The 13,813-nt window shown below is 42.9% G+C and overlaps 1 protein-coding gene across 1 annotated transcript; it reads left to right on the top strand.

The window, feature by feature from the left end:
- Positions 1–245: 245 nt before the first annotated feature.
- LOC131129767 (lipoprotein lipase-like) lies at positions 246–11,434 on the top strand. Its single transcript, XM_058073612.2, has 10 exons — positions 246–486; positions 1,628–1,833; positions 1,913–2,092; positions 3,450–3,561; positions 3,773–4,015; positions 5,782–6,024; positions 6,371–6,491; positions 6,929–7,111; positions 7,177–7,284; positions 9,554–11,434. Exons 1-10 carry the CDS (start codon positions 384–386, stop codon positions 9,603–9,605), a joined length of 1,551 nt encoding a protein of 516 aa, XP_057929595.2. The 5' UTR covers positions 246–383; the 3' UTR covers positions 9,606–11,434.
- The last annotated feature ends 2,379 nt before the right edge of the window (positions 11,435–13,813 follow it).

Here is a 13,813-nt window from a genome sequence, read left to right as displayed (position 1 = left end):
TAAATATGCATGTTTGCTTCATTGGTCAACTTTCATTTGTCCATAGGTATGAGCGTGTGTTTGTCTATAGGTGCTGTGTCCTGTCCTGTGATTGGCTGGTGACACGTCTAGGGTGTACCCCGGCTCTCGTCTTGAATAGGCTGCGGAAGCCACGCCTTTAAAATACCAACCAATCAGCTTGTGATATGCAAATAAAGTACTTTTAAAGGCGCGTTGTTCCCTGAGCGGTGACAGACGTAAAAGTAAGTTCAGGGCACTTCGGACTCTACCGCGCTTTCTTTAATTTATTTTTTTTAACTTGTCAAAGTGATCGATCAAGGCTATTATTTCCCCTCCATTTTTTTTAATATTAGGATACCTCACAGGACCAACGTTTTAGTAATATGGGAAAAGAAAATATACGTTTTCTCACTGCTTGGATCATTTTGGGAAAAATCTTGGCTACTTTTTGTTCTGACCCTGAACACACCACCACTAATGTCTATGGTAGGAGCGACACATTTCTATCCCATATTTAAAAATAACATGTGTGTGTATTTTAAGCTTCAGAGTAGACTCCTGCAGGTCTGCATATACATTATGTCTTATACATGCATTGCCATAAGTGAACACATATCATTACAATAATTACATTCCACGCTAATTTAAGATAATTATTGCTTCTGTTGACTTTTTAAAGAACTAGCAGGCAACCTGTAACGCGTTTCACATAGCGTATGTTGACTTCAGGCTAGGGTTTGGAGAAAATAACTTCCATTTTTGCCACAAAACATGAATGCTAACTTGTATAGAGTCTAGGGACCTAAGGTTTTGGGCCGCATGTAGAGGTTAGCAAAAGCGAGGGCCGTCTAGTGTGTCCCTACAGCGTTTCCGTAGGTTGCGCACGAGCGCTGCGCAGTGTGTGTGCAAAATCGCGTGTAGACTGGAGGTGGCGCCAAAATCCTCTTCTGACCGTTTTTTTACAATTGACTCATCCAAGGCTCTGTCGACACGGGAAGGTTCCTGGGGTTTTAAACAATTAAATCAATAAATCAATAATTAAATCAAATTATTCGGGTCCATACACGGATTAGCGGTAAATACTTGGATCCAGGCGGGAATAAGAGGATCTCATACACAAGGCACAACTACGTGTGGCGCTGTAAACACACACGCAGACGAAACCACGTGACACACCAAACTCCAGAAGAAGAAAGAACGCATGCGTTTAAATCCGTTGTCCTCTGGTTTCCAAGGCGACGAATTGGAATTACTTCTAGCTGTCGTTTTGGAGAATAAGGCAAGAAAATATGAGGAGAATGTCAGCTGTCAGAATCATGTCCGTCCAAATATTCACATATTATGCTGGCTCGTCGTCAACGGTCACTTCTGGTCACGTGGTGGTGACGCCATTGTTTGGTGGCGGGGAAAAACAAGATTTCTTGTTTGTGGTACAAATGGTGGAAAGCCAAAAGGGGGCGACAGAGTCTTGTTTTAGGCAACAAGTGGAACATCAGTCATGGTGCTGTCTTGTGTAAAAACTTGTTTCATTTACTAAGGAGTTCATGACATTTGATTGCACTGTGCGCTGTGTGTGACCTTGGTGCCCATATGACCTCTATGTGTGTGTGTGGGTGATTGGCAACAGTGAACTACACCACCACCCCTCCCTTCCTGCCCACCACCACTGAATGGATCAGGGACTACACTGACATCGTGTCCAAGTTCTCCCTGCGCACGGCCGACATTCCCGATGATGACATGTGCTACCTGGTGGCCGGCAGGCCCGAAAGCATCCAAGAGTGTGAATTCAACCGTGACGCGCAAACCTTTGTCATCATCCACGGCTGGACGGTACGTCTTCATGTCCTCATTCAAAAGTTGACTTCCTGCGGACGCATACATCCAGACCGACCTGCCTCTCACTTCGTAGGTGACGGGCATGTTTGAGAGCTGGGTGCCCAAGCTGGTGTCGGCTCTCTACGAGCGTGAGCCCAGCGCCAACGTGATCGTGGTGGACTGGCTGACGCGGGCCAATCAGCACTACCCCACCTCTGCCGCCTATACCAAGCTGGTGGGCCGAGACGTGGCCAAGTTTATCACCTGGATTCAGGTCAGTGCACCGGCGTCCGTGTACACTAGCATAAACTATGTACGTGTATGTAATACATTTGTACAGCATATGCACATACGTGTATTTATAAGAATAGAAAATACCCTAACTCTAACCCAAGCCTTTATTTACCCACATTTTGCAAGTGGGCAAAAATTTGAGTTAAATTTATTGGACTAATTGGAAGCAGGCAATAATTGGACTTAAATTCTTATGATTGGTCAGAAAATGGCAATAATTGGAGTTAAATTCATCAGATTAATCAAAAGCAGGCAATAATTGGAGTTAAATTCTTCTGATTAATTGGAAGCAGGCAATAATTGGAGTTAAATTCTTCTGATTAATGGGAAGCAGGCAATAATTGGAGTTAAATATGTTGGAATAATCGGAAGCAGGCAATAATTGGAGTTACATTTGTTGTAATAATTGGAAGCAGGCAATAATTTGAGTTAAATTTGTCAGATTAATCGGAAGCAGGCAATAATTGGAGTTAAATTCTTCTGATTAACGGGAAGCAGGCAATAATTGGAGTTAAATATGTTGTAATAATCAGAAGCAGGCAATAATTGGAGTTACATTTGTTGTAATAATTGGAAGCAGGCAATATTTGGAGTTACATTTGTTGTACTAATCGGAGACAGGCAATAATTGGAGATACATTTGTCTGATTAATCGCAAAATGGCAACAATTTGAATTACATTTGTTGTAATAATCAGAAGCAGGCAATACTTGGAGTTACATTTGTTGTAACAATCGGAAGCAGACAATAATTGGAGTTACATTTGTTGTAATAATTGGAAGCTGGCAATAATTTGAGTTACATTTGTTGTAATAATCGGGAGCAGGCAATAATTGGAGATACATTTGTCTGATTAATTGCAAAATGGCAATAATTGGTGTTACATTTGTTGAAATAGGTATAGTTGCTGGATGCTGACCATTCCTCATCCTTCACATGCAGCTACCACCATCTTGGTGGTCTCCTACAGCCACAGCTGTTATTGGCAATGTTATTTACTTTTGTAGCCCACATACCTGGCGACTATTGGAGACTTAGTGGTGAATTGAATAAGTGTCCATAGCAACACGGTACATTTCATATTATTCTTATTAGTCTGTGTAAGTTCTGTTTTTGGTTTTCCCGTAAAATGAGACTAACGAGAGCACACACCTGCTAAAGCTAAAGTGTGACACAGTTTTCTTTGCTGTGTACGTTCCAACCTGTGCATTGGGAGTGTAGTCCAGTATGGATACTCTCTACCGTACTGTCCAAGTTCCACCCGGTCAAGTACTGGAACTCTAGCAAGAAGTGTTCCAGCATGTGAAGGATATTCCTTCTTTGTGGCGTGTCTGCAGAAAGAGCTGCCGCTGCCTTGGGAGAAGATCCATCTGCTGGGTTACAGTCTGGGGGCACATGTGGCCGGAATCGCCGGAGACCTCACCGGCCACAAGATCAGCAGGATCACAGGTAACGGCAACGCAGAACTGACAAGAGCAATCTTATTCTTATTAACTCATTAAATCCCAGCCATTCTTCAAAAGACAACCCATTCAGTGGCCATTTTAGACCATTTGAACACAGAATATTGTGTTCTAGGGTTATATAAACATAGAACCTACCAAAACAATGATGAGACGTCAGGCTGGCGTCAGGCTATTGAACATGTGTATCTTGTCAGGACTGGATCCCGCTGGTCCCACCTTCGAACACGCAGAGGACCAGGACACCCTGTCCAGAGATGACGCCCAGTTTGTGGACGTCCTGCACACCAACACCCGAGGCTCACCGGGCCGCAGCATCGGCATCCAAAAGGCAGTGGGACACATCGACATTTACCCCAACGGGGGTACCTTCCAGCCGGGCTGCAACATCCAGAACACCCTGATGGGCATCGCACTGGAAGGCATCAAGGGCCTACAAAGTATGTACCCATAATTCCATAATACTTAAAAAAATGGTTTATGTGAGGCAAAGTATAGTGTTTTAAAGCCAGCATGTCGGCCATCTTTGTGGAATATGTTGCTACTGTACCGCTTATCCTCTGTAGGGTCAATCATATATAATAATTAGGGCTGTCAAAGTCAACACGTTAATGGCGCGTTAACAGACGTTTCCTTTAACGGCGGTACTTTTTGAGGCGCAATGAACGTGCGCTCCTCCTCTTTGACCCTCGGCCCCCTCCGTAGTTTGACTGAAGCACGGTAACTGTAGCTACAAGCTGGAACAAATATTGATGGGAAATGGAGAAAGAAAAGAGTATTTCGTTTGGTAAAGTTAGCTTCAAAGCCCTGGCAGATGGCTCTTGTAGCAAGACCAAAGTTATTTGTATCTAGGCATTTTGTATCTACATTATTTGTAGGCAGCTCGGAGTCGCTGGTTCTTTCTGTTACGTGTTCGCGGTAGCGAACCACAGAATGCAGATGCAGGTTGGAGGAGTTGAACGTTCTTTAATAACAAAAGAAAAGAGTTACAACCTAAGGGTGCTGGTGGAAGAGGCACACCAGGATGAGGAAACTGGCTAGAGTCCACTGGACAGGAGCGAGAGAGCTGGCAGCAAGGTCGTGACGTGCGGGAACGTCAGGTAGAGTGCCAAAGAACCAGCGACTCCCAGCTGCCTCCAATCAGCCTAAGTAGCGGAGCGGTCTGATGGGGAACAGGTGCGTCCAGCTGTCCCGGCTCCAGGCGGGCTATAGACTAGAGAGAGAGAGAGAGAGAGAGCGAGCACCACAAGAGGCAACAGGTGATCGTCACAATAATGATGAATTTCTATGTATTTCAATGTGTTTTAAAAGAGAAATGATATGACATTAGGTTTGCAATTTGGATGAAATGTTTTAAGACTATTGCCCTATGTTTTAGGTATTTTCATTGTGCATTTCATGAAGGAAAGGTGCATTGGATGCAATTCTTTAATAATAATTAACTTTCTGAATGTTCTTAAATAGGCTTTTTACTCACAAACATTTTAAATTTAAAACCAGTATCATAAATAAACAAATTTTATTTTGAGCTGACACAAATAAACAAAAACATGGGGTCAGTGTCAGTTTGTGTCAGTGTGAGAGGTCTCACTCGCTCACATTTTGGATTTGCTGAAAAATGGCCCGTAGTTCCTTTTTATATTCTTTTACATAAAATTGGATGTAATTATCGTTGTAGTTGCACATCGAATCATTTACCACAAAGAGATTGACCCTACTTTTTACCCTACTAGATTTACTCTACCCTACCCTACTTATTATAGATAAAAACTTATTTCTATCTGTGATTAAATGCGATTAAATCTGAGTTAACTGTAGACATGGAAATGCGATTAATTGTGATCAAAAATAATAATCGATTGACAGCCCTAATAATAATAATACATGTCCTTATTCCATTCTTAAAAAAACATGGCAAAATGTGGAATTGCAGCATGTCGGCCATGTTTGTGGCACTAGCCGCTAAGCTAGCAGAATGAACTCTGATGTTTTGTCTTGGTGGAGGTATGTGTTCAACTGAATTTTCTTCTTAATGAATATTATCATTTCATAACTTTTGTCTGAAACAAAGTATTGCATATCTCATATGTCGGCCATCTTTGTGGAATGGGAAATAAATAGAATAAAAAAGCTGGCAAGCCTTAGGTAGCGAAGCTAGGAGGAAGAAATGAGGTGCAGTGTATGTAAACATGGGCAATATGTGCAGATATGGACCAACTGGTGAAGTGTTCCCACGAGCGCTCCATCCACCTGTTCATCGACTCGCTACTGAACACGGAGCAGCAGAGCGTGGCCTTCCGCTGCAACTCCAAGGAGGCCTTCAACAAGGGCCTGTGCCTCAGCTGCCGCAAGAACCGCTGCAACAAGATCGGCTACAACATCAACAGGGTGCGCACCACGCGCAGCGCCAAGATGTACCTGAAGACTCGGGAGATGATGCCATACAAAGGTAAACAACTACAACAACTACTGCATGCTGAGGACGCCATCATTGTCTCTAGCACTTTGAAGGTGTGCTACCTCCAAAACTGCTATTCTAATGAATAATTGTAAACATCTGTAACATTGGCCATGCCCACTGGGTGGTTTGAATACGTTCTGCCCCTGCATGCAGCAGCAAGTCAAAGCAAACTACACGTGTGCAAATGGGAATGGCACACAGGTGCTGTGTATGAAATATAAAATGGAATATTGAATATGTGCAACAGGAGGTCACATGACAGGACATTTTTGATACTGTGGGGGGGGGGTTGGAGTGGACGGCAGTGTTTGATGTTTGTATACGTGCTCCGTAGTTTTCCACTACCAAGTCAAGATGCATCTGTTCAGCAAGGACAGCCTGAGCTTCACTGAGCAGCCCATCAAAGTGTCCTTGTACGGGACCCACGGAGAGAAGGAGGACATCCCTCGAGTCCTGTAAGTAGCTCATTATCCATCACACCCGGATGGGGCCCAAGGTGGGGCCAAACTGGGAAACCTGAAGTTGCAATGACAAACAACATTTGTTCATAACTACATATCATGTATGTAAATGGTTATCAAGTTTGGAAGAATGGGTCATTCTTTTATTCAAAATATATTATCATTCCAATTGATACACTTTTTTCATCTGCAATGCTAGTAATGACAAATTCCACTTTATATCACGGCCCTTGAACGCCCCATGTTTGTCCCATGCTGCACAGATCGACCGTGCTGTATTTCTTTCACCTCATATTTACTCCCAAATGCTGGTACCATGTAATTACCATGTAATACCATGTCATCAAGGTAAAATGAATATGTTTGTGTAAAAGAAGACAGAGGTTGTGTGCACAATGCCTACTCACGCACACCCCTGTCATTTTTAACAGGCCCGTCATGAACGGCAACACCTCCTTGTCCTTCCTCATCACCACCGATGTGGACATGGGCGACCTGATGATGGTCAAGTTGCGCTGGGAGAAGGACGCCATCATCAGCTGGTCGGACTGGTGGGGCAGTAGCAAGTTCCATGTCCGCAAACTACGTGTCAAGTCCGGGGAGACCCAGTCCAAGTATGCCCCCTCGCTCCGTCCATCGGCATTTCACCATACGACTCATGCTTGAACTTTTCTTTTAGGATCATCTTCCGTGCCAAGGAAGGCGACTTCACTGAGCTGCTGAGAGGCGGAGAAGCTGCCGTGTTTGTCAAGTTCAAAGAAGACAACATGAGCCGCAAAGAAAAACTGTACGTTCACAAAGAAAATCACAATAAGGATGCTTTAGATTGGACAGTTGACAAGTGACCACATTACTATGCTATGCTATACTATACAATACAGTTAATTCATCAGTAACTACTCTAAATCCAAGTGCATCGTCAATGGTTCATCAGTAACTACTCTAAATATATGCACCCCAGTCATTAGTTCCTCAGTAACTAATCTGAATGTACATGCCTCAGTCAATAGTTCATCAGTAACTACTCTAAATGTACATGCCCCAGCCATTAGTTCCCCAGTAACTACTCTATATGTATGTGCCTCAGTCATTAGTTCCCTCAGTAACAACTCTAAATGTAAGAGTCCCAGTCATTAATTCTACTCTAAATGTATGTACCAAAGTCATTAGTTCCTCAGTAACAACTCTAAATGCAAATGTCCCAGTCAATGATTCATCAGTAACTACTCTAAATATATGTACCCCAGTCATTAGTTCCTCAGTAACTAATCTGAATGTACATGCCTTAGTCAATAGTTCATCAGTAACTACTCTAAATGTACATGCCCCAGCCATTAGTTCCCCAGTAACTACTCTATATGTATGTGTCTCAGTCATTAGTTACCTCAGTAACAACTCTAAATGTAAGCGTCCCAGTCATTAATTCTACTCTAAATGTATGTACCAAAGTCATTAGTTCCTCAGTAACAACTCTAAATGCAAATGTCCCAGTCAATGGTTCATCAGTAACTACTCTAAATATATGCACCCCAGTCATTAGTTCCTCAGTAACTAATCTGAATGTACATGCCTCAGTCAAAAGTTCATCAGTAACTACTCTAAATGTACATGCCCCAGCCATTAGTTCCCCAGTAACTACTCTATATGTATGTGCCTCAGTCATTAGTTCCCTCAGTAAAAACTCTAAATGTAAGCGTCCCAGTCATTAATTCTACTCTAAATGTATGTACCAAAGTCATTAGTTCCTCAGTAACAACTCTAAATGCAAATGTCCCAGTCAATGATTCATCAGTAACTACTCTAAATATATGTACCCCAGTCATTAGTTCCTCAGTAACTAATCTGAATGTACATGCCTTAGTCAATAGTTCATCAGTAACTACTCTAAATGTACATGCCCCAGCCATTAGTTCCCCAGTAACTACTCTATATGTATGTGTCTCAGTCATTAGTTACCTCAGTAACAACTCTAAATGTAAGAGTCCCAGTCATTAATTCTACTCTAAATGTATGTACCAAAGTCATTAGTTCCTCAGTAACAACTCTAAATGCAAATGTCCCAGTCAATGGTTCATCAGTAACTACTCTAAATATATGCACCCCAGTCATTAGTTCCTCAGTAACTAATCTGAATGTACATGCCTCAGTCAATAGTTCATCAGTAACTACTCTAAATGTACATGCCCCAGCCATTAGTTCCCCAGTAACTACTCTATATGTATGTGCCTCAGTCATTAGTTCCCTCAGTAACAACTCTAAATGTAAGAGTCCCAGTCATTAATTCTACTCTAAATGTATGTACCAAAGTCATTAGTTCCTCAGTAACAACTCTAAATGCAAATGTCCCAGTCAATGGTTCATCAGTAACTACTCTAAATATATGTACCCCAGTCATTAGTTCCTCAGTAACTAATCTGAATGTACATGCCTCAGTCAATAGTTCAACAGTAACTACTCTAAATGTACATGCCCCAGCCATTAGTTCCCCAGTAACTACTCTATATGTATGTGCCTCAGTCATTAGTTCCCTCAGTAACAACTCTGAATGTAAGCGTCCCAGTCATTAATTCTACTCTAAATGTATGTACCAAAGTCATTAGTTCCTCAGTAACAACTCTAAATGTAAGCGTCCCAGTCATTAATTCTACTCTAAATGTATGTACCAAAGTCATTAGTTCCTCAGTAACTACTCAAAATGTAAGTGCCCTAGTCATTAGTTCCCCAGTAACTACTCTACCTATTAAATCATCATTAGTTCATCAGTAACTACTCTAAATGTATGTGCCTTAGTCATCACTTGTAACTATTCTAAATCAAAATCAAAGCCCACGCGTTGTGTTATTCATGGTATATAATCAATAGAAAGCTTCAAAATAATCCCAAAAGTCACATGATCAGTGCCATCGCCCCGGCCAACGGTTAATAACCATGATAATCTCCAGCGTGCCCAAGAGGAAGACTTTCAGGACACTTAAGTCCTGAAAGTTCTTTCTATCAGGTCAGTGAGAGTGCAGGCGTGTCTTTTCTAAACCTCATCTTCTTCTCTGCTTTTGCAGGATGCACAAGATGAAAACGCAGGGTAGTCTCTTTGATCAGAACAACGCCTGATGTCCTCGGAGACACGCCCCAAGCCCTCCCATCACCAATCAGCCTGCCCATCATGCACTACCAAAGGAGGACTTTAGCGATGCATAGCCACACCAACACTGCCTTTCACCTTTGACCTCTGCTGCTGACAACAAACCAACAAAAGTTTGCAATCTTTGTTTTTGTAATCCATATAGTCATTATGGCCTATATGACCTTTGGATTCTTTTGATCCAGGGTGACAGGCACCATCTTCTTTTTTGTAGTGTTTTGTCCCTTTTTGATTAAACAAGTGACACCCATAGACACAGACTCAGCCACGACCTGCCACTCACAGGCACAGACCCAGCCACTACCCACCACCCACAGACACAGACCCTGCCACCCATAGACACAGACCCTGCCACCCATAGACCCATAGACACAGACCCAGCAGCCACTACCCACGGACACAGACATCGATCCAGCCACTACGCACCAGACACAGACCCAGCCGCTACCCACCAGACACAGACCCAGCAGCCACTACCTGCCACCCATAGACACAGACCCAGCAGCCACTCCCCACCACCCACGACTCACAGACCCAATCACTACCTACCACCCATGGACACAGACCCAATCACTACCTACCACCCATGGACACAGACCCAACCATTACCCTCCACCCATACACACAGACCCAATCCCTACCCGCCAACCATGGACACAGACCCAATCCCTACCCGCCAAACCATGGACACAGACCCAATCACTACCTACCACCCATAGACACAAACCCAATTACTACCGGCCACCCATACACATAGACCCAACCACTACCGTCCACCCATAGACACAGACCCAACCACTACCCACCAACCATAGACACAAACCCAATCACTACCTACCACCCATAGACACAAACCCAATTACTACCGGACACCCATGGACACAGACCCAACCACTACCCTCCACCCATACACACAGACCCAATCAGTACCTGCCACCCATAGACACAGATCCAACCACTACCCTCCATCCACGGACACAGACCCAATCACTACCCTCCACCCATGGACACAGACCCAATCACTACCCTCCACCCATGGACACAGACCCAATCACTACCCTCCACCCAAGGACACAGACCCAATCACTACCTGCCACCCATACACACAGAGCCAATCACTATCGGCCACCCACAGACCCAACCACTACCCTCCACCCATGGACACAGACCCATCCGCTACCTGCCACTCATAGACACAGACCCAACCGCTACCTGCCACCCATAGACACAGACCCAGCCACTACCTGCCACCCATGGACATGGACCAAAGAAGAATTGAGTGTCTGCTGAGAATCACATTGTGCTGTAAATAAGCATAGTTGGTTTTGAAAGAAAAGTCAGTGTTATATATTTTGGATTATGAATTATGTTTTTGTCCTGAAGCCTTGACTGCGTTTGTGTCACAGGTCACTTTAAAACGCTTTCTTCTGCGCCCCTGCAGACTTTGAGAAATGTTACGCTGATACAGCCTTGCAGGGACGCACTGAATCCCTCGTTAGCTTAGCGCAGCCTCGCATGCGTCTTGCAAGATGGCTGCAAATATGACATCATATGCAAAGTGGGATGCACTGGCCCACACTAGCCAGGATACATCTCTAAAATATGCCATATTGTATTTATTGAATGTACATTTATATATTTGTATATTAAGCTGTAATATATACATAATTGAAAGGCGTTTTGTGATTCTATGTCATGCACAAGCTGCAGGATCCAATTGGATGCCAGCTGCTGGGTGCATTCATGAGCTGATTTGCAGTGCACTGTCTAAAGATGCTTGAATAAATTCTTGAAATGACACTTCCTGACTGCTTGGATCTTGTTCCGCACCAACATCATATTCTACAGCGAAATCCATACTTTGTACGTCAGCACTGCCAAAATGATAATATGGTACTAACCCTTTCCAACATATTTGTCAAGCATTCCAACTATGGCTGTCAAATGAGTTCACATTTTAATCAAATTATGATTAATCACCATTTGCAAGTAAATGTGAATGAGGACCATTTTGTCAACTCTACTTTATGCCATGAAGAGTTGCATTCAAAGACACCATGTAACTGAAGTTGAATTCACGTTTGGAGTGTAGATGTATTTTCTGAGATTTCCGAGCATACTTGAATGCATCAAGTTGTACTTCCGCAGTAAGAGTGAGTTAGTGAGTGGTAAGAATATCCACTTTCTCTGTTCATTTAGACCACACATAGTAATAAAAATTATTACAGAGCGGCAGATTCTGCAGACAATCCACTGTACCTCCCGTCTGCCATCACAACAGAGAGGGGTTGCTTGACATGGTGCACATGCGTTAATTACGATACAAATTATTGCTGTTAAAGTTCTAATTTTGACAGCCAAAGCATTCCAAAGTTTATTTATGATTCAATTTCAATGTAGCATCAAGTGCCTGGCTGGGAATCAGAACTCCAACCACTTCTACCTGATGCTTGTCTCTTTAGGAATTAGCTTCCACTCACACACAAACAAACATTCCCTGGGAGCCATTGTGAAATCTCACTATCCCTTTAATGACACTTTTTCTTCTTTGTCACCTTCCTATCACCATGTTTACCTTTAATGTTCATGCTAAGATGACCAGAGCCTGTTTGTCATAAACTCCAGTCAGTCTGGTCTTCCTGTTGTGCTCTTGGTTTTCTGGTCTAGATCATGACAGGAGGGCATCTGAGGTAAAGAGGGGGACTGCTGCTGTCCTCAAGAGGCCTCTTGTGCGTTGGTTTGCCAATCGGAATGCCAGGCAGCTGTGGAGGTGACCGACGACACGACGACTTAGTACGCTTTCCTGTCTGAAAATAGCTTGTTGTTTGACCGACCCGTGTGGCTACAACAACTTGCACCTATGTTTCTGCTAAAACCACCTTAAGATAGCGAGCAACGCTATTGGCCTGCAGTGACACAAGGGATTACATCACAGCAAAGCTGATTGGCTGCCGTGTAAGCACTATGAATGTCATCACATCACTGCTTTTGCTGGCCAATGTCATAAAGTGGCTAGTTTAGCATAAGCATATCCCTGCATACCTTTAACACCGCTAGCATGGAAGCCATTCATGGAAAAGCATGGTATTGATATCGGCCGATACTTGCTGTATAATACCGATCTTCATCTGAAAGAAACTCGGACCCCGGACATATTGGAGAGACTACATCTCTCAACTGGCCTGGGAACGCCTTGAGATCCGCCGGGAGGAGCTGGACAAAGTAGCCGGGGAGAGGGTTGGGCTGCTGCTGACCTCGGATACACGGTAGAAGATGGATGGATTAAGCTAATTAGCTGTAAGCTAATTTATGTAGGTTAACTTCTTTAAATTAGTAAGTTTAGTAAACTTCTAAGTTTAGTAAGCTAACTACTGTATGTTAGCTACAGTAAACTAGCTCCTGTAAGCTAACTACTGTAAACTAGCTACAGTAAGCTAGCTTCTATGGTAAGCTATCTACTGCGAGCTAACCAAAGTAAGCTAGCTACTGTAAACCAAGTAATACTGGCTCCTTGAACTCAAGTCCTCATTGCTAATAATAAAACAGTTCAAGTCTGATTAAAATAATCTGATATTAAAGGAACCATCCAACCATCCAACCATCCATCCATCCATTTTCTGTGCTTTGTAACCTCACTAGGGTATGCTGGAGCCTATCCCAGCTGCCTTCAGGCGAGAATTAAATAAAGCAGTGTTAGGTCAACATATTTTCAGACATGTGTACCATCTCTTCATTTGATTTAAATTTTGGCGCTGTTAATACATACAAATATACATAATCCTGCCCTATAATGTGTCTTTCTTTCAATAAAAATACGGTAAAATGGTAAAATGGTAAAAATTTCGGACATAGTGAGACATGGGGATTAATCATGATTAATTAATTTGCGAACAGTGATTAATCTGATTAATCACTGTTCTGTAGTATTTGATGGACTAATGACTAAGGCACATGTTGTTATAGTAGTTATTGATGGACTAATTACTAAGGCACATATATTTAGAGTAGTTACTGATGTACTGATGATGAAGTAATGACTAAGGCACATACATTTAGAGTATTTACTGAGGTACTAATGACCAAGGCACATACATTTAGAGTAGTTACTGAGGTACTAATTATGAAGTAATGACCAAGGCACATACATTTAGAGTAGTTACTGAGGTATTGATGATGA

This window comes from Doryrhamphus excisus, linkage group LG4, assembly GCF_037039965.1.
Source record: "Doryrhamphus excisus strain RoL-2023G ecotype Guam linkage group LG4, RoL_Dexc_Guam_v1.1, whole genome shotgun sequence".
NCBI classification, from domain to species: Eukaryota; Metazoa; Chordata; class Actinopteri; order Syngnathiformes; family Syngnathidae; genus Doryrhamphus; species Doryrhamphus excisus.
This window is presented reverse-complemented; position numbering and strand designations above follow the sequence as displayed.

What these genes read in the sequence shown, in the direction of transcription:
- LOC131129767 (XM_058073612.2), top strand. Translation starts at nt 384, where the DNA reads ATGGGAAAAGAAAATATACGTTTTCTCACTGCTTGGATCATTTTGGGA. An exon ending in CACCACCACTAATGTCTATG is followed by an intron (nt 487 to 1,627) that starts GTAGGAGCGACA and finishes GATTGGCAACAG; the next exon opens with TGAACTACACCACCACCCCT. An exon ending in TCCGGGGAGACCCAGTCCAA is followed by an intron (nt 7,112 to 7,176) that starts GTATGCCCCCTC and finishes CTTTTCTTTTAG; the next exon opens with GATCATCTTCCGTGCCAAGG.